We start from the raw sequence: 21,418 nt of genomic DNA, 5'->3' as shown, positions 1-21,418 counted from the left end.
TTCCTATATAAACCTGGATGACAGTGTCCTAGAGGACTGGTGATTTTGGAGGGTGTTGTCTCAACATTTGGTATATAATCTTAATCTGTTCACACTATCCCCCTTCACCCTCATCAGTGCCTGCAGTCTACCAACCCAACTGCCTTCTGTTACATCCTCTTCACGGAATAAACCTACAATCTCTGCCTTAGTTGCAGAACAACTGCAACATTGGTGGATATTTAGAAACACATTTTCAAGAGAACTTGGTGTTTTTAATTCTACTTTCACTCTCATTAAAAAAAAAAGATCACTGTTATCACTAACTGCAAAACATGTTAGCGGTTCAGTGATACAAATCACGGTACTTGCTTTTTGACTTTTCTTACTTCTGGCTTAGAAACCACTTTCTCATTCAGTCACATCTGACTCTTTGAGACCGTGAACTGTGGCCTGCCAGGCTCCTCTGTCCATGGGTTCTGCCAGGCAAGAATACTGGAGCGGGTTGCCATTTCCTCCTCCAGAGGATCTTCTTGACCCAAAGACAGAACCTTGCATCTTCTGTGTCTCCTGGCAGGCAGGTTCTTTACCACTGAACCACCCGGGAAGCCCTCCACTTTCTCAGGTACACTAAATTAGTTTCTGCTTGCTGGCTTGTGGGATTTTATTGCTACTGATATTTCTTTCATTTTATTTACTTTATTTTATCTTTAAAGAAATCCCTTGACTAATAGTTTTATGTAGTTTAAAAGGAACAATTATTAAAGTGTGTATTCAACCTGCCATATTTTCCTGGATATCTGTATTTTAATTTTTAATGGCAAATGGGTGGTTTAAATTCTTATCAAGTCACTGAACTTTTCTTTGGCCAACTTTTCTATTGCATATATTTTTAAAAAGTATTCTTTGAGATTTCTCATTTTTATTCCTTTTAGCTTATTTTTAACAAGCTAAAGTGTTTACAACTATGAACCACTTATTTTAGGATACAATTTGAGCTAAATATTCAAACTAAGTTTTCCTCAAACATAAAGCTTCTTTTCTCAACAATATTTATTTGTTCCATACTCAAAGACTTCTACTGTTTCCATTATAGGATATAAAGTTCTAGTATATACAGTCTGATTTGACTAAGAATTCAGAGTATGTATTTTCCACATTATTAATTATTCTAACTTTCTAATTCTCTCCCTATCCCCATTTTTTTGTAATACTTACCTATTTTTTAAGATTTAAAGATGAGTTTCAATAGCTGTGCCAAGTGTCTCCTCAAAATCCCATTAAAATTTGTGTAGATTTTATTACACAAATTATTACATATAATACTAAATAATTTATATATGTTTATATACATAGTACTATTCACTAAGTACATGATTTTCCCTTTTCTTAAAGTTGCAAATGGCTGAAAGCCTTGCCTTCCATGGTATGTGAGTGGGAGTCATGTGTATCTCCCTTCCTTTCCTTACAACTGCCTTCCCTTAGCACTGCTCTAGTGATTATGGAGGCAGGTGTCAAGATGGTGCCTCCATCTGTCTGAACACCTGAGCGATAACAATGAGTCTCCCTGTAGATCTGCAGTGAAAATATAGTAAGAAAAATAAGTACTTAAAATTTTTGAAAGCTACTGAGGTTTAGGGCTTGTTTGGCTCCCTGCATAATGTAGCCTACCCATAAATACAGTTTTATGTTAATGCTATCAACTAATTTGGGAGACCTAGGACCATCTATGATATATCTACTATTGAATTCATTACGACCAAGAAAAGAATTGACAGGAGTTAACTGCTGCATTATTAAAGTTCTTTCAGTTGACTGTTGGCCAGTCCCATATCAATTCCTTTGTCTACACTGTGCTTTTTTTTAATCAAATTATGCTTGAAGGTCTGTGTTCCAGATAGAGTTTCCAAGGGTCGGGTAAAGGGCTATGGTTCCCTAGATCCTGTATTAATCTGTGTCTGGGCACAGACTTCATGAGGTAAACTGCCTTCTTAAGAGTTCAGCTTTTCTGCCTTTCCTCTTGATACGCTCCCCCGGCCCTACCATGTAAGATTCATGCCTCTAGAAGGAAATCCTTGCAGAAATCTTTTCTGAGAAAGACTCCTGTCTCACTTTCTACCCTCAGTTCTTAGCTCTCTGTGGTTTCCTTTCAAATCACAATGACTGAAGGAGGAACCAATTCAAACAGTCAAGGTTGAGTCTACCTGTGTGTGGGAAGGGCACAGGAAAGGGTAAAAGGTGGAAGCAATTTAAAAAGTTTTCCACTCAGACCCTGGGAGATCCATGGAGGCAGGGGGGCACATGTTCTTTTTTATGTGAGAATGAATGAATGAATGGACGTCTGCCCACTCTTGTGGTGACCAGCGCTATTTCTTTGGGGTACACAGCTAAGGGGCGTTCCCTAGCTCTCTTGCAATTAGGGTGGACCAAAGAACGTGGGTGGAAAATAGTTCCAGATCTAGTCTTCAAACCTTCTCTTACTCAGTGCTCATCTTCTAGTCAGATAAAATGGAAGGCTCCAAGCTGATACAAAGGGTAGAGCCTCTGGATGAAAGGAGCCTGGGTTTTCTTGGCCAGCCCACTGGACTGACTGTGAGTGGTCCATAAACTGTTATTATATTATGCTACTGATTCTTGCAGTTCTGTGTTATAACTGTTAGACTATCCTGACATAAAGTGAACAGTTACAAATAAAACTGTGTGTTTTATAGAGTAAATCCTTTGTAGGGTGGGGGTGAAGGGAAGCATAGTCTGTGTTTATGCAGTATTAATTAGTTTATAATAGTTAATTGGATGAATAAGAAAAAGTTATTTAATCATGTTTTACCCAAAAAAAGAATAGAAACTGGCTTACTTGATGGGCTATTTTAGTATTAGGTGATAGATAAAATCTGAGAAATACGAGGTAACTTTATTATAGTCTATAGGTGCTTCTCTTTTGCAGTTTCCAACTCATTAAGATTCATAACTCACCTATAATCATACAATAGTACTGTTGTTTGAGACTTCCTTAATGAATTAAAAATTGAAAAAGTAAATCTCTTGCATTCAGTTACTTATACTCACTCACTTGTATTAAGAAGTAGCAATACTTTCATACAGAGGAACTCTTCTTGGCTGACTTGAAGCTTCACAAACTCCTGTGGGATCTGCCACATGGTTAGGCATAATGAATAGAATGATGACTCCTTCATCCGCTGTCTTGCACCACACACAACACACAAAAGAAAAGCCAACAGTGGAAAAAAAATAAACACACACAGGATCTTAGCTAGTTTAGGTAATTTATGAGCGATTATGAGTTTTAATTATTACCTGATTTATTGAACATGACTTTTTATAAACAAACTCAATATTTGGAATTTTAAATGTCTTCTAAATTTACTCACACTAATGGATTTTGAGGTTAAAAATTTTTGAAGTTGGAAGTTTATTTTAAATACACATTAACTAAGATTAATGTTGCTATTCACCTTTACTATCACATTTTAAAAACCTAACCCAAGAAAGGAGAGCAAAGTTGTAGCAGTTAAAAATGTGGTGCAGGGGACAGCAGCTGCGAGGACGCTGGTGGAGAGATGCGCGGGTCATGGCTGGTTACGCACCCCAGCTTCTAGCAAAATATTAAAATAAATAAATAAATAAATAAAAATGAGGTGCTGAGAAACACTCAGAAAATATTTATTTACTGATTTTTTTTCCTTGTGGATAAAATATATAAAATTTTGTGTGCAATCCAATGGGAGAGTGAATTCACAGAAATTGAATAGTGTAGAATACTTCCGTGCATTCAGTTTAGAATATTCGTGTAAAATGGCTACACTGTGAATGATTTTAGAGGAAATATATGGTGATATAGAAAAGAGAACATTAGTAGCATTAAATAATTGACAAGACAAACATGAATTCTGAAATACCGAGAGCATTTACTTAAGGTATTTTCTCAGCTATGTACTGTTTTGTAGTATCTGCATTAGTCAAAGAAGTGATCAGGAATGGTGGGAAAAACAAGACAAAACTAGATTTGACTCAGGAGAGATAAAATTAATCCCAACCATCACTTGGATTCTTTGGCAAATTACGAAGTCTCCTCTGACTTAGTTTTCTGAACTGTGAAATAAAGGGTGCTGATTCCTTACAAATTTCAAGGGACTGTGGGATAAAATAGAATAACATATATGAAAGTTACCTGCAATCTCTAAAGTTTAGTAAAGTTTGGTAAGTTTAGTAATTTAGTAAGTTTAGTAAAGTTTAGTATAACTTATCATTTTATATAATTCTGAGTCAACAGACTCAATTAAGGACAGTACAAATACTTTCATGAAAAGATTCTTATTCAGTTTAAAGTTATATGTAGAAAGTTAATTATAGTAATTCCAATATAATCAAGCAAATTGGATTCGATTTTTATTATCTTTCAATGTTTTAAATAAATTACCAGTCTAATTTATCCTCTAGGAAGACAAATAATATTTTCACTTTTTGAAGGTAAGTCAATACTTTTAAGCAAAATTATTCCTCTTTTACTTCATTATCTTCATTACTGCCAATGTAAAAATTTTAACTTGATAAACTAAACATTTATTTGGTCTTTAAGAAGACCAAATGTATTTCTTGATACATTTCTGAAGTTTAAGAAATTTTTATTTGTGACAACTACTATATATTTAAATAAAAGAAAAAGCTCTAAATAGCAAATCACGGATAATACATTTTTACTAATATTGTCAGTTCAAGTTATATTTTGAGGTAGTTCCATGAAATATTTCAGGAAATTTTTATTATTTAGGACACTGGGTGTATGATCATCTACTAAAATGTAGTTTTCAAGATTATCCTACGTATACATTTTGATAACAATAACAACAAAAGTCAAGTTACTACTTACTCATTTAGTATTAGATCAGGCGCAAAATATAGCATCTGTCCACTGACATGCTTATAAGATCTCCATCCTAGTCCAAATACCATTAAACTCATCCAAGAATACTGGATGAGAGTTATTTGGTCATCAATATGTAAGTTCCGAAAACCTACAAAACAAATTTAAGAATAGAATGATCCCTGTGTCAAAAATCACTATGTCAAAACCTGAAAAATAAACATTTGAAAACAGATGTAAGTAGGGTATGCTCCAATACCTTGGCCACCTGATACAAAGAGCTGACTCACTGGAAAAGACCCTGATGCTGGGAAAGATTGAGAGCAGGAGGAGAAGAGGGTGACAGAGGATGAGATGGTTGGATGGCATCATTGACTCAACGGACACGAGTTTGAGCAAAAGTCTGGGGAGATAGTGAAGGACAGGGAAGCGTGGTGTGCTACAGTCCATGGGGTTGCAACGGGTTGGACACGACTTAGCAACGGAACAACAACAACAAGGGTAATGTTTTCAGTCAAAATATTTATATACAAAAAAAAAAAATCAGGAAATAATAAAGTCAGAAAAAATTAAAAAGGATAAGAGATTGGAATTCATTAAAATTAGTCATTGTGATTTAGCATTTCTGGGAACTCACTAATTAAATCAAATGCATCATTCATTCATGCAACATTTATTTATGGAGAGTCAATTATGGACCAGGCACTGTGTTAAAATGCTGCGTTACAAAGATGAGTAAGACAAAACCCTTACCCTAAAAAGAATCTTAAAAGATAGAGTAGGTAAGAAGGAATCCACCAGGCAGTAGAGCGAGTAGGAAAACTGCCCCAGACAGAGATAATGCCAGAAGAAAGTCAGACTGCTGAGGAATCTCAATTCTTTGGGATTTAAACATAAATTGGTTTATTTTGTAAAACCCCTGTTTTCAGTTTTGCTACCTCTAATTTCTCTTTAACAACTCTTAATTAAAGTTTGAGTGGATTCCACAGGTTTCTGATCACTTTTGCTTTCTGAAACTTAATCCAGTTTCATTTTAAACTCCCCTATGGCTTAAGAGCTTTAAAGTCTGTATGTATATGGGTGTGTGTGTGGGTGTGTGTGTGTGTGGTGTGAGTGTCCTGGTCTTTCACACCTTCACAACCTCTCCCTTTTAGATTTTTCTCTGGTTTTGGTGGCAGAGGAAGAATGGCAGGAAAAGGGCAAATGCATCGTGACTTACATAGTCAGCGTTTTTTCCCAGCTCTTTCCAATTCTCTTTTTGCCTGCTTGGGGAAAGATAACCAGTTCAGCACTGATAACATAAAGGAGGGTAAGGCAAAGAGGTGTCTGGAGGCGTGGGCTGGTGTTGGATCATGGGTGGTCTCGCATGCCTATGAAGCAGCAAGGGGAGTGATATAGCCTGATTTACACTATGCAGGGCTCACTGGCAGCCATGTGGAGGATGTGTTCAAGGGAAAAGGTCTGAAGTTAGGGAGAGAAATTGGGAGCTTTTGCCAAAGGCCAGGAGAGAGATGATAAAAACTCGAAATAAGTCAACAGGTAGGAGTAGAGAAGATAGAGCACATAGGAGAAAGTTTTAAAGAGTAAAATTAAAGAAATTGGCAACTGAATATATACAGATTGGAAAAAGAGGAAGTCAAATAGATGTTTCAGTTTTTACTTGAATGGTGCATGATGATGATAACAGCATTACTGAGACAAAATAAAGGAGAAAAAACAGGCGAGAGAGAAAATAAGAAAGCTTTGGACGTGTTTGAGGGACCAGTGGAAGATTCATTTCCATAGGAATTAGAGGTATGGGGACATGTGGAGCAAAAGATATAAAACTCTAAATTATTTGTACTTGAGTACTTGAAACAGTAAAAGTGGGTGAAATATTTCATTAAAGGTATAAAGAAAACAAACATTTTGGTAGGATCATCAACCACGTTCTATAAAACTTTTTAAATAACATCTATTCCTTCTAAGACTCTGCTGAAGTCCACTTACAAAGGACCTATTTCAAGAGTCAAACTTAATTCTTTAGATCTCAAGTATAAAATAATTTTATTTCCTGATTTGGTTAATAATCTCAAAGTAAACAGAAAAGGCTATCTTTCCTTCATGTACTTCCTGCTATTCCCATCTTCGTATGACTAGCAGGAAGACTACTCTTTTCTTCCTGGAAATTCTTAGTCTCAGAGAGACTGAAAACAACCTTAGCACATATTCATAATCAGCGGTACCACAGCAGGTATTTGCCCCTTTAGAGGCAGCGGGACTTCCCTCCCACTCCCCGTCTCTTTTTCCCTCTATGCGAATAGCTTCCCATCGTTTGCAGTTTGGTCAACCAAACTACAAAAGCAAGTACCCTACGTTCCCACAAGGAGGCTGGCTAAGGCCTCTGGTTCCCTGGGCTTGTGATCTAGGTCTGATCCATAGAATACCTACTATCTGGACTTTGAAGCAAAAAATAGTAAAACAAAGATCAAGATATGGGTAGGCTTTACTTATGATGGTGGTGGTGCCTAACGACAGTGGGATCCAACGGGGTCATTTGTGATGCTTGTCTTGGCCCTCCAGAGAGGCCTTGGTTTCTGTCTCCTCTTCAGACTCGTCCTTCTATTCAGTGAAGCCCTGACGTCTTTTCAGAAAATTATGTTTTTCTTTTTTGTTTGGTTTTTGATAGCAGGATGTTTTTGGTTTTTAAAACTTAGTAGCTGCTAAGTCACTTCAGTCTTGTCTGACTCTGTGCAACCCCATAGATGGCAGCCCACCAGGCTCTGCCGTCCCTGGGATTCTCCAGGCAAGAACACTGGAGTGGATTGCCATTTCCTTCTCCAATGCGTGAAAGTGAAGTCACTCAGTTGTGTCAGACTCTGCAACCCCATGGACTGCAGCCTACCAGGCTCCTCCATCCATGGGATTTTCCAGGCAAGAGTACTGGAGTGGGGTGCCATTGCCTGAGTTGGTGTTTATTGCTTACTTCCTGACTGACTCAGGTACAGAAAGACTCTAAAAATAACTAGCCAAGAAAAACTTGGCATGCAATTTTCATAATTCTCTCTTTATTTTCATGTCATACATGCATCTTGAAGTTCATGTGTATATATTACCTGTTTTTTTTTTTTTAATTATGAGTCACTCAATACATCTAGTACAGAAATGCCACTTGTAAACTACATACTTTATAGTCTTTAAAAAATGGGTAATTACTTCTTCCATTAAGTTTAGGATCATTTGATAAGAGATAAATAATAAAGTTTCCTAATTCCTGAAAAGCAAGACTCCCTCAAGGGAGGCACATATAGACTTGGCTTATTTTGGGTATGTTATAATATAAAAGGCAAATCTTGGTGAAATAAAATATAAAATTACCAATATTTATAGCAGAAAGCATATTCTTTCTATGTAACAGAATGAAAAAAAATTAGAAAAATAGCTTTATTTACTCCCCCTTTAAGTGAGTTTATCTGAGATAAGTGTACAATGTTAAATTGACTTTAACATGCTTAGTACAGAAGTGCAATTTTTTGAAGCCATTAACTGTAATATCATTCATTACTTTATACTGAAACAAAGACGGGAACACTGAGATCAAATTCCCATTGATGATAATGATCAGGTAAACTCAGTACTTTTGAGATGAGGATCAAAATGAAAACCTTCACACAGAGAAGTGATGGATGACCTGTAATTGTGTTCAACAAGTAGTAAAGAAAAATGCTCTTTCCTTTTAAGTGACTTGACCTGATAATTTCTGTCACAAACTGTCCAAGCCTTAATGCCTAAAACAAACTGAAAAGAAAGTGTACGGTAACACCTGGCCTACATGACCTTCTAGGTTCTCCTGACTTAATCCCAAAGATTTGATAAAATATACCGGTTGTGCTCCTGTAAAAACTGTCATGTACTGAAACAGTTAATCTATAACAAGGGAAGAGCATCAACTATCTCAGCACCTTCCCACACAAGCACAAAGAAGCTTCAGCACATCAAGTGTAATCACTACCATATGTTTGATGAACTTATGCACAAATGCGAACTTGAGTGTAAAGATTTAAGGCAGCATAGTTCTCAAAAAGCTAAGGGACCTTCAACTCAATATGGGGAGGCTTGGGGAAATCTTCCTAGGGCAAGCTGATTAGCATCCTGAAGACTAGTTAGGGACTAGCTAGGGGAAAATGTGGGAGAAGCGAAGGGCCACCAGGTAGGGAAAACAAAGTGGATGAAGAAAGGCTGGAAATTGAGCAAAGAGCTTTGTGGGAACCAAGCCTCAGAGGTGCTTGGAGTGGGGGAGTGAGAAAGAATGTAAATTCAGGAGCCGGAAGGACCTGAAATAGTAAGGCTAAGAAGTTTGACGTTGTTCTGGAAAGGGATGGGAATAATATAACAGACGATAATTGCTTTTGAAAAGATGATCCTAGTGGCAGAATTGAGGACTATCTGCGGGCGGTGTGAAACTGTGATAATAGTGTCAGTCGGGGGCTGTGGCTGAAACCTAGGGGAAAATGATAAGGACTTAAAATAGCTCAAGGGAGTAGCAGTGTAAACAGCATGTATAATGAATCATACATATAATAAGCAGAGTTGACAGAGGTGAAGGAGAAAAGTGAGCAAAGGATTATAACCAAGATTCTGTCTGCAGTGCCATTTCAAGATACAGAGAAAGGTTTTAGGCTCATGAAGTAGAAGGTCATGCTGGCTTGGAAGCTCATGTAGGTAGAAATGTGTAATAAGCACAATAAATATATAGTCCAATACTTCTGTAGAGGATCTAGGTTGTCACCATGTAAGTAGGAATCATGAGAATATAATGGGAGCTGAAGACAAGGCCGTAAGTGAGCAAATCCAGCCCTGCAGACTGAGAAACTACTGGAATAGAAGATGGAAGCAGGAAATGCCAAATTCATGGGAGAACAAGTCCACAAAGGAAACAGATGTGTAAATCGAGAGAAACATATCTGCCTGGAAGGGAATGAACGCTACAGGAAGAGTTTCAGCAAGACACGGCTCCTCCGTCATGGCTTCAGAGGTACGCGAAACATGGTAAGGGCTGAAAGTACTCATTTGATTTGACAAAAGATTTTGGTGACATTGACAATAGTAGTTTCAGTGAAATAGAATATTAGAAAATCATTTTTTAGTGTCTTCATGAAAATACTATCAAACCCTGACCTTACTCCAAGAGGGCTAATCTCATTTCTTTTCCATCACTTTTTTTTGGGAGAAGTAGTTTAATTTATTCATTGATTTGGGGACAGAGACAAAAATATTTTGTCATGCATGCAATGGCTATTACTGACTCAAAAGATATTTTGGCATGCTTCAAAGGCAAAAAAAAAAAACAAAAAAAAAACAGGCAAAGGACTGTTCTAGTCTTCTGATACTGATGAATGCAAGTAGTCTGGCTGAAAAGTCAAATATGTTTACAAATGTCAAAGCATTGGCCAGAATATTTTTTTTTCAGCAAATAAATAGAAGAATCAAGGCAAAATTTATGCAAAGGAAATATTTCTCCTGAACCTCTCTCTCACATCAATTCTGCTACGATGTATTCTGCTAAATACACAGAATAAAGAATAAGGATGAAGTTGGACTGGGAATGAGTACTTAAACATTTAATATCCAAAGTCTACCCTGACTCAGCCCACAATGTACACCTCTAAATTTACTTTCTGCGATTCTCTCCGATATAATTTTCTCAGCGATTTCTTAATTCTTGGATGAGGAAACCCCCAGAACGCCAGTGGTGTTTGAGAAACCATATGCAAGTTGTATTCTCTCAATCAGCAGCTATTAACAATTTTAATTACTATACTGTGGGGGGAAGGTATGATAACATTTTTATGTTACTAAGGGACCTTCACTCTTCTAGAACCATTCTTATGCTGGTCTAATTCATTATTCACCAAACACACCTCATGATTCCCTTGTTTTACACCATCAGCCACACTATTCCTTCTATCCAGAATGCTTTCTCTTCTTAACACTATTTATCAAAGTTTCACTTCTCCTTCACGGTGTACTTTAACTGATGCCTTGTCTCTGAATCCTTCTCTTGTCCCTAAAGACAAGTTCTTCTGTCTCCATTTTTTAAAATCCGTACCTTACGTCACTTTCACACACTACTACAGTTGATCTTTGAATAACACAGATTTGAACATGGGTCCACTCACCCAAGATTTTTTTCAGTGCTATAGTACTATATGATCCATGGTTGGTTGAATCTGTGGGTACAGAACTGGTCCAATTTATTACTCACCAAACAAACCTCTTGATTTCCTCATTTTACAGTATTAGCCACATTATTCCTTCTATTCAGAATGTTTTCTCTTACCTATATGTGGATTCTTGGCTGCTTGGACAGTCAGTGCCCCTAACTCCCTCGCTGTACTAGGGTCAATTGTATAGCTGTTTGAGGCTTCCCTGATGGCTCAGATGGTAAAGAACCTTCCTGCAATGCAGGAAACCTGGGTTCAGTCCCTGGGTCAGGAAGATCCCTTGGGTAAGGGACTGCTACCCACCCCAGTCGGAGAAGGCAATGGCACCCCACTCCAGTACTCTTGCCTGGAAAATCCCATGGATGGAGGAGCCTGGTGGGCTGCAATCCATGGGGTCGCTAGGAGTCGGACACGACTGAGCGACTTCACTTTCACTTTTCACTTTCATGCATTGGAGAAGGAAATGGCAACCCACTCGTGTTCTTGCCTGGAGAATCCCAGGGACGGGGGAGCCTGGTGGGCTGACATCTCTAGGGTCACACAGAGTCGGACACGACTGAAGTGACTTAGCATAGCATACCCACCCCAGTATTCTTGCCTGGAGAATTCCATGGACAGAGGAGACTTGTGGGCTATAGCCCATGGGGTCGCAAAGAGTCAGACACGACTGATCAACACTTTCACTTTTTTGAGTATCTTTCATTACACTGTTTTGAATGTTCCTTAACAGAGGGAATACATCTTGCTCATTTTTTAAATTTTGCAAATATTATGCTACTTCAAGTTTCAAAAAGGAAAACATTACCCACTGAAGTTGGAACTAAGTGTCAATGTAAAATCATTCATATATAGATACAATATGTCAGAGACAATGTAACCTCAGAGATCACTTGTAAATGGACTGTCATGAGGCATATTTTGTGAGTCTCCATTAAATAGAAAAAGAAAGGTATTTCTGAAATAGTATGGTAAAGATGTCAGATATGCTGTGATCACCATGACCCGTCGAAGACAAAGGAGAGCACAGACAAAGATGCAACGGGAGTCCCTGAGCAGGCAGCACAAGTCCTCTCGGGGGCTTGCAGCCACGCGTCCTGTGGCTCTCATGCGTGCTGACACCTTGGTGATGATCATCAGCCTGCATCTGATCTTTTTCCTCTCCCAGAGAGGTGTTTAAAATTATCTTTTTTTTTTCTTTGCAAAGTTAAAGGGCATTGGTTTCTTTGGATAAACATATATACCCAAGGAATTTTAGGTCTTGAACAAACACTTATTACATATGGTGTTTTCACTTCAAATCCCTACAGGTCTACTATTCAAACGAGCCTAACCAGACAACACAGGATATTGTGAATAAGTGCTGTCCCTGTTTAGTTTAGGGCCACGATTCCTTTCCCCAGAGCTTTGGGGCAGATTTCTCTTCTCTGATGCCTCAGAAGGCCTGAAATCTTAAGCTGACTCCCAAAATACACTTTCTGTTTGTGAAAGAACTGCCTGATCTACCTACATGTTTTCCGAGCAATATCTTTTTTTTTTTTCCACTTTAAATAAGTAAACTATCAATAAGCTTCATTTAACTAAGTCCATCTTTTACAGACCAATAACCCTGTGAGTGGATAGATAAAAGAAGTTTCCCTTATGGACAAAACTGATGACCAGGTGCGAGGATGTGCTGCATGGCAATGCAGTGCCATCACGAGCCCAGCCTGCTGGCTCCTCTATCACCACCGAGTGAGGGTTGCGTCTTGCACAAAGGAAACGTGCAACAGACATTTCTCAAGTGACTCACGTGAACAAAGTTGGAGGTTTTTGAGCAGCTAGTAGTTTTGAGAGCAAATTGTTATACACGTGTCCTTCTGAGTCCTCCCACAGAGGTCAGTATGGTCACTCTGCTTCACTGACTGCTTTCATCATTCATTCAAATTACTCTCAGCATTCAGACCATGAAAATATGGTTTGAAAGACCATGGGCCACTCAGTACTTTGATAATTTTAATGCTTCCCTTATTATACAGTTAATGAAAACAACATGTGTAATACTGGTGATGCCATCATTCTTGTTTACTTATACACAAATTACATTTTGCAACATTAAAAAAGTCATCACCAAATGCAATGTGAAAATTTTCTCTCACTCTTTTGGAGGGTGTGTGGGGATCAAAAATCTAGACAGATAGTTGTATTTCAACTAAGGGGACTCAATTAGTTTTTTTCCAAAATGAATAAATTATCTTTGTAATTATAATTGGTTATTTTCTAACTTTGCCAAATGATAATAGAGTCTTTTTTTAACAGTAGAGAATCTACAAAATGAAAACCAAAGAAATATGAGCTATGTCAACAAAAATCAAAGAAAGAACCTTTCCAAATAATAGAAAAACATAAATGTTTAAATACATAAACACTCATATTTTAAAACTGAAAAAGTTCACCAATGTTATTGTAATATTTTAATAAAAATCTATTAAGTTTGATAACCACTTTACAGTAAACTTTAAAAAGAATTCAGAACTTTTCTAATAAAAAAAAAATTACCTGTCCAAAGCCTTTCAACAAGAGTGAAGCTAATAAGAACCTGGGCGTTTTGATTTTTGATGTTACTTTATCTTCACTAGAATAGTGAGTTTAATTAACTTTCTCAACATGTATTTTTTTAAAGAGTCAACAAACAGGAATCTATTTTTCTTTCTGTCTCATGTAAACTTGACTTTTCAATAACAATTCATCTATTATATTTCAAACCTTTCAGGTAGAAGAACTGAGAAATAGTATTAAGGCAAATTTGGAAATGAATTCTTTTTTTAAAAAAAGGCTATTAAATTTACTTGGAGACTAAAATGTATATGTTTAATTCTTGATCAGATAAACTAGTCTAAAGGAGTATAAGGTTACTATCAGTGTGAAGAGAAAATAACTTTAAAAAAGGTTTTATTTCTAATTATGGGATTAATGCCTCCACAAGTAACTGTGTACATGCGTGTGAAATTGCTTCAGTCATGTCTGACTCTTTGTGACTCTAAGGACCGCAGCTTGTCCAGCTCCTCTGTCCACGGGATTATCCAGGCAATAAACTGGAGTGGGTTGCCATGCCCTCCTCCAGGGGATCTTCCCAACCCAGGGATCAAAGCGGCATCTCTTATATCTCCTGCATTGGCAGGCAGGTTCTTTATCACTAGCACCATTTGACAAGTAATTACTACGAATGTATTATTCTCTTAGCTCTGCAGTCCAAGGTTTAGCAGGTGAGAACTACATCCCTGTAATTCTTTCAGTCTCTTGGCTTCCAAGGAACTATGCTGAGAGAGCAGAAGTAACTAATAAAGTGACTAAAATCCTTTCATGACGACATAATTCAAATTGTCACTGTCTGAGTATAAATTCACAAAAATAGTGACTGGAGGTTTCTCTGTGTCCAAATTATTTGTTTTAGGTTTAGCAACTTTATTTCTTAATTGACTTTAGATACTCTGCTACACTCTGAATACTATTTTGACTTGTTATATGAATAGATACATTCAGTCTTATTTTCAACCACATGAGGTTGGTTAAATTTGGATTTGGAAGAATCCCATGGATGGAGGAGCCTGGTAGGCTGCAGTCCATGGGGTCGCTAGGTGTCGGGCATGACTGAGCGGCTTCACTTTCACTTTCCACTTTCATGCATTGGAGAAGGAAATGGCAACCCACTCCAGTGTTCTTGCCTGGAGAATCCCAGGGACAGGGGAGCCTGGTGGGCTGCCGTCTATGGGGTTGCACAGAGTTGGACACGAGAAGCGACTTAGCAGCAGCAGCAGCAGCAGACATTTCTGAGAAGATGGTCAATTTGTCTTTCTGTGAACTATGATACTATCTAGTAGATAATACAGAGTTATACTATTCCTTAACTGCTTCATATATGTAATTCTTGATTCATCAGCAAGACTCAAAATGTTATCTATGTCTTTTTTATTTCCATAGCACACAGTAGGGTCCTAGACAAACAGTATATAATATAGGGGCCTAGATAAATATTTTGAACTGCTGAAACACACACGACAACCCCCTGTTTATACTCCATTTAATTTATTGCGTGGCCTGTTTTATTTAGCCACCCACTAGTATGAAGCCATAGTAAAAATTTTTATTACATGCTATTATATACAAATTATTATTACCTGGCAGTGATTTAGACCACTTGACCACTGAAAGAAGTTGTCTCTCACCAAGCTGATTCAGACTTGTCAGCAGAGAGCTGGAGGTATCAGGTTTGCTGTTGTCATGTCCTGCATAGACCACATCTGGTTCAATGCTCATGAGCAAGTTGATCAGTGGGGGGATCAACTGCAAGTCTTGACTTGGTGAAAAAGTGATTCTCTGGCTTAGGGCTTGGCTTTCGTTTGGAATACCCACCGGCTGTGGGAGGGCAACAGCATCTAGTGTTCTCATAACTCTAACTTTATTGAACTTTTTAAACTTTCGGCCTACAGAGAAGGAAAAAAAAAAGAAGAAGAAGAAAGAAAGGTCATGTAAATACACAGAAACTAAATATTCCAACAGAAAATTATTTCTAATGTCTTAAAATTACAGCATTATAGCGTTATAGGTTTTGGTTATCAGTCTAATACAATGAGACCTAGTAAGTAAAAAGGTTAGGTCTCAGACATGGATTAAAGAATTAATTACAGCAGCATTCACTGGATAGGCTTGGGGAATTACACCAGTATCCAAGGCAAGGTTATGGAGCTTTGCAGTAAAAAAAAAAAAAAAACATGTAGAAAAGACAAATGGCTCTTAGTAGAGACTAAGCTCAGTTTGGGGGGCTTCCCAGGTGGCACTAGTGGTTAAGATCCCGTCTGCCAATACAGGAAACATAAGAAATGCAATCCTTGGGTCTGGAAAATCCCCTGGAGGAGGGTACGGCAACCCACCCCAGTATTCTTGCCTGGAGAATGCCATAGACAGAAGAGCCTCGTGGGGTACAGTCCATAGGGTTGCAAAGGGTCAGACATGACTGAAGTGAACTTAGCACACACGTACGCAAGTTCAGTGTTGGCCAATATTCTGATAGGAGTATTAGAATAGTTATTACTATTCTGACCAAATTGTCCCAAAATTATTGCTAAAAACTGCATTAATTAAAACACAACCTTTAGTAGATGTTGAGTATTATTTTAAATTTTATTCTTTTAAGAATCTGTTAAAGGATATGCATATACACATGCAAACCCCACAAAATCTTGTACACAATTTCAGTGAGTTCACGATCAGTTGAAGTTCCCTGAAATCAATACATGGAGTAGTATGAGATCTAAGGACCCAAAATAAAGAACCTCATTTCTAAATTAAGGGGGGAGAGAGTCCGCATCTTGTGCTGGTCAGACCACATTTGTATTTGTAGACCATTTGTAGAATTTCTATTTCTAGAATTCTTTCCACTGCTGAATTGTGATGTGTTAGGAAGAAAAACGGGCTGACAGGAAGATGAGTAGAAAATCCGCCGTGTGAGGAGTGGTTGAAGGGGACCAAGATATAAAACTGGGCCACTGCTAGTTCCCAGAGGCCCTGGAGTGATCAGAGGGCAGGCCAGACTCCAGCCCCTGCCGACTCTTTGCCAGGCATGGGCTGCTTAATGGTATCAAGTGTCTGTGCTCTTCCGCCTGGAAAAAAAAAAAGGCTAAAGGAGGCTTGATAACGCTTTGCAATCATCTAAGCAGAGGTTGCAGTCGGCTGTCTTCAAACGCCTGTTCTGGCTCACAGACGTGTTTTCTTTGGCTCACACAATTCTTCCCAGAGTTGTGAAAACATTTCTGAATTAGCTGGGTGGCAACAATCTGTTAAAGCCACGCTGCAGCTGCTGCTTTGGACGGGGCACAGACAGCCCGCAAACTGGTGGTAGGCCTTTGGTCAGGTTTCTTAAATTGAATCACTCTGCCCACTTAAATGACCTGCCTGGACTCGGCAAGCACTTGCTCTGGTGATTTCTCAGCTCAGGTATTGTTATTAAGAAAAAGGATTTTATTTATTCTATGGAGTCCCCCCAAACTATGTTAAAATCTGCAGGGGACAGATAAGCAAATGCCAGTCAAAACACAGAAAGGATCCAGAAGTGTTTAAGGAGATGAAGCAGGTTTCTTTGTGAAGGAATGAGTTCTTTGAGGGGAAGGAATTAACGTTTGTGGAGTATCTGCTTTATATATGTATCATGTTGCCTCACAGTAAGTGGGAATTATTAATTCCATTTATAAATTAGAAAGAAGAAGAGTAGAGAAGATGGCATGCCCAATATTAGAGTGATAGAACTTGGATGATGTGGACTCTGAGTTCAAACTCTTTCTCACACAATCTCCCTGGGTTTTCAGGCAAGGACTTCATGGTCATCTGGGGGGATTCTGAAAAAGAAGTTTAGGTGAGAGATGCTGGAAAAAAGCACAAAGGTTTGATTCCTTCCAATCCTAAAATATTGTGATTAACAGAAAATAAGACTTACACCCTTACCAGACTCTTCTCTCCCCAACAACTCCAACATGGTTTTCTTTTTAATTTGCATTAACCGCCTTTCTCTTTTTTTCATTTAAAAAATTAATTAATTTTAATTGGAGGATATTACTTTACAATATTGTGATGGTTTTTGGCATACATTGACATGAAACAGCCACAGTGCACATGTGTCCCCCATCCTGAACCCCCTCCTACCTCCTTCCCCACCCCATCCCTCTGGGTTGTCCCAGAGCACCAGCTTAGAGTGCCCTGCTTCATGCATCAAACTTGCACTGGTCATCTGTTTTACACATGGTAATATACATGCTTCAGTGCTATTCTCTAAATCATCCCACCCTCACCTTCTCCCACATAGTCCAAAAGTCTGTTCTTTACATCTGTGTCTCTTTGCTGCCTTGCATATAGGATCATCATTACCGTCTTTCTAAATTCCATATATATGTGTTAATATACTGTATTGGTGTTGCACTTTATAACTTACTTCAGTCTGTATAACAGGCTCCAGTTTCATCCACCTCATTAGAACTGACTCAAATGCGTTCCTTTTCATAGCTGAGTTCAATTCTGGTTTTATCAGGATTTGATTACACTATGAAACTATGTAATTTTACTGAAAACCAAAGCAAATATTTTACACTTTGATTAGTGTAACAAGTCTTATACACAAAATAAATTCCAAGACAATTTCCTAACATGTTGATTATACAAAGTGCAATTTGAATTAATATAGAAATGTTCACATTTCTGTTTGTGATCCAGGCTTTTCATGAATCCCAGTGAAAAAGAAGGGGGGACATGCAATAAAAGCAAAATTGAAAGGTGAACTAACATTAAACTAGATTATTTACGTATCTATCTTATATAATTTAACTTGATGCTCAACCATTTGAAATAAACACTAGCATTTCCATTTTTTAATATGAGGAATAGGTTTATAGAGGCTAAGTAATTGGCTAAGTTTATAGAGATAATAAATGCCAGAGTAGAGATATTAATCAAGGGTTAATTTCTTTTAGTCTTTCTTTTACTTACTCATAAAACATTTATTGAGTGGTTTTATGTGCTAGGCATCATTTAAGGTTCTGAAACTGCAGCACTGAATAATCAGACAAAGTATCTGCTTTCGTGGGGCTTATATTCTGAGGGGAAGATGGAGAGGACCTGTAAACAAATAAAGAGCAAGATAATACCAAACAATAGTGTGCACTATGAGTGAAATGGATAACAGTGATAGAAAGTAACCTGATGGAACAGGACAGAATTAAAAATGGTCAGGGAAAGACTATGGTCTTTCCACCAGACCACACTGCTGCCCCTTCATATAGCCTTTATTTCTCTAAATCTGTAGGCTAATGACTCTTTCAGAGCAGATCAAACAGTATATGTTGAAGGAGAACTTTGCACACCAGGGGAATTAACAAGAATTGAATACATGTACAGTATTATTAAAAGATGCTTTCCTGAAGCACTCAGTTCAGTTCAGCTCAGTCGCTCAGTCATGTCTGACTCTTTGCAACCCCATGGACTGCAGCACACTAGGCCTCCTTGTCCATCACCAACTCCCAGAGCTTGCTCAAACTCATGTCCATCAAGTCAGTGATGCCATCCAACCATTTCATCCTCTGTCATCCCCTTCTGCTCCTGCCTTCAATCTTTCCCAGCAACAGGGTCTTTCCCAATGAGTCAGTTCTTCGCATCAGGTGGCCAAAGTACTGGAGTTTCAGCTTTATCATCAGTGCTTCCAATAACTATTCATGACTGATTTCCTTTAGGATTGACTGGTTGGATCTCCTTGCAGTCCAAGGGACTCTCAAGAGTCTTCTCCAACACCACAGTTCAAAAGCATCAATTCTTTGGCGCTTAGCTTTCTTTAAAGTCCAACTCTCACATCCATACATGACTAGTAGAAAAACCATAGCTTTGACTAGATGGACCTTTGTTGGTAAAGTAATGTTTATGCTTTTTAATATGCTGTCTAGGTTGGTCATAGCTTTTCTTTCGAGAAGCAAGTGCCTTTTAATTTCATGGCTGCAGTCATCATCTGCAGTGATTTTGGAGCCTAAAAATATAAAGTCTGTCACTGTTTCCCTTATTTCCCCCATCTATTTGCCATGAAGTGATGGGACCAGGTGACATGATCTTAGTTTTCTCACTGTTGAGTTTTAAGCCCATTTTTCCACTCTCCTCTTTCACTTTCATCAAGAGGCTCCTTTAGTTCTTCTTTGTTTTCTGCCATAAGGGTGGTATCATCTGCGTATCTGAGATTACTGATATTTCTCTTGGCAATCTTGATTCCAGCTTGTGTTTCATCCTGCCTGGCATTTCACATGATGTACTCTGCATAGAAGTTAAATAAGCAGGGTGACAATATACAGCCTTGACGTACTCCTTTCCCAATCTGGAACCAGTCTGCTGTTCCATGTCCAGCTCTAACTGTTGCTTCTTGACCTGCATACAGATTTCTCAGGAGGCAGGTCAGGTGGCCTGGTATTCCCATCTCTTTAAGAATTTTCCACAGTTTGTTGTGATCCATACAGTCAAAGGCTTTGGCGTAGTCAATAAAGTAGAAGTAGATGTTTTCCTGGAACTCTCTTGCATTTTTGTTGATCCAACAGATGTTGGCAATTTGATCTCTGGTTCCTCTGGCTTTTCTTGAAGCACTTTTCCTGAAGCTCTAAATTGTTACAATCTTGCCACCTCTATACGCCACCCCCTACAAGACCTGTTTCTTCTTCCCAAAACACATCTTGCTGCTGCTGCTGCTGCTAAGTTGCTTCAGTCGTGTTCAACTCTGTGCGACCCCATAGACGGCAGCCCACCAGGCTCCTCTGTCCCTGGGATTCTCCAGGCAAGAATACTGGAGTGGGTTGCCATTTCCTTCTCCAAGAGATGTAATAACTCATCTATCTACAGCTCATGACTGTGTGGCATGTGGGAAAAATGGACCTTGGGTTGGCCATATCTGTGTATGAATCCTATTATTTAAGAGCATTATATGGGGGGTAGATTATTTTATTTATCCAAGTATCGGTTTATTCAGCTTTTAAATAGGGAATCTACCTCTCAATACTGTCATCAGTCTAGATAAGATAATGTGTAAGGTATGTGATCAAGTGCCTGGCATATAGCAGACACTCACTAACATTAGCTCTGACTTTTGAAACATGATTAGAAAGAATTGAGAGGAAGTGAAACTGTAACTTTGTTTGAATTTTCTGATATTAAAACGTGTTCCTCATCAGGTATATTCCTCTCCCTCCAAAACCCAAGGAAACAAACAAACAACACAGGCTTCTATGGGCATGTATGTTTAAGCAATGCTGTGTTAGTAAAGTTAAAGTGATATCCTTACCTTACTTAGTCCTCTATCGGAGAACCTTCAATACATTGTTTGGATTATGGATCTCTAAGAGAAAAATGTTAATATACCATGTTTTCCAAGTCTATCTGGCCTTTTTACTTGATGAAAGATCTGTTGGTATCTCAGGGAATTCACAGTTTGGAAAACACTACTTCAGAATATTTTTCTGTACGAGGTTTGCACATGAAATCAAGCCTACAGCTCATACGGTAAAGAATCAGCTTGCAACGCGGGAGACCTGGGTTCAATCCCTGGATTGGGAAGATCCTCTGGAGAAGGGAACGGCTACCCACTCCAGTATTCTTGCCTGGAGAATCCCATGGACAGAGGAGCCTGGCGTGCTACAGTCCATGGAGTCACTAAGAGTCAGATATGACTGAGTGACTAACACTTTTACTTTTTCACTATGAGTTGGACCTCATTAGTTCCATTGTCCAGCATCCAGTCTCTGACTTTTCTCTTAGCAAGTTAAATAAAACAATCAGCTGTTATTAAAAATACAGTTAACCTTAACTC

General features: G+C 38.3%; 1 protein-coding gene across 2 annotated transcripts in view; it reads right to left on the bottom strand.

Annotated features, from left to right (window-relative positions):
- PGR (progesterone receptor) overlaps positions 1–21,418 on the bottom strand; it is a 127,824-nt gene that overhangs the window by 28,107 nt on the left and 78,299 nt on the right. For both annotated transcript variants that reach the window (XM_070803332.1, XM_070803333.1), the window contains 3 exons: positions 15,219–15,524; positions 4,868–5,012; positions 3,050–3,180 (listed from right to left, as the gene is read on the bottom strand). In XM_070803332.1, coding sequence (XP_070659433.1) covers positions 3,050–3,180; positions 4,868–5,012; positions 15,219–15,524 — 582 coding nt within the window. The remainder of the gene's footprint in view (positions 1–3,049; positions 3,181–4,867; positions 5,013–15,218; positions 15,525–21,418) is intronic.

This window comes from Bos indicus, chromosome 15 (assembly GCF_029378745.1).
Source record: "Bos indicus isolate NIAB-ARS_2022 breed Sahiwal x Tharparkar chromosome 15, NIAB-ARS_B.indTharparkar_mat_pri_1.0, whole genome shotgun sequence".
Classification (NCBI taxonomy): domain Eukaryota; kingdom Metazoa; phylum Chordata; class Mammalia; order Artiodactyla; family Bovidae; genus Bos; species Bos indicus.
This window is presented reverse-complemented; position numbering and strand designations above follow the sequence as displayed.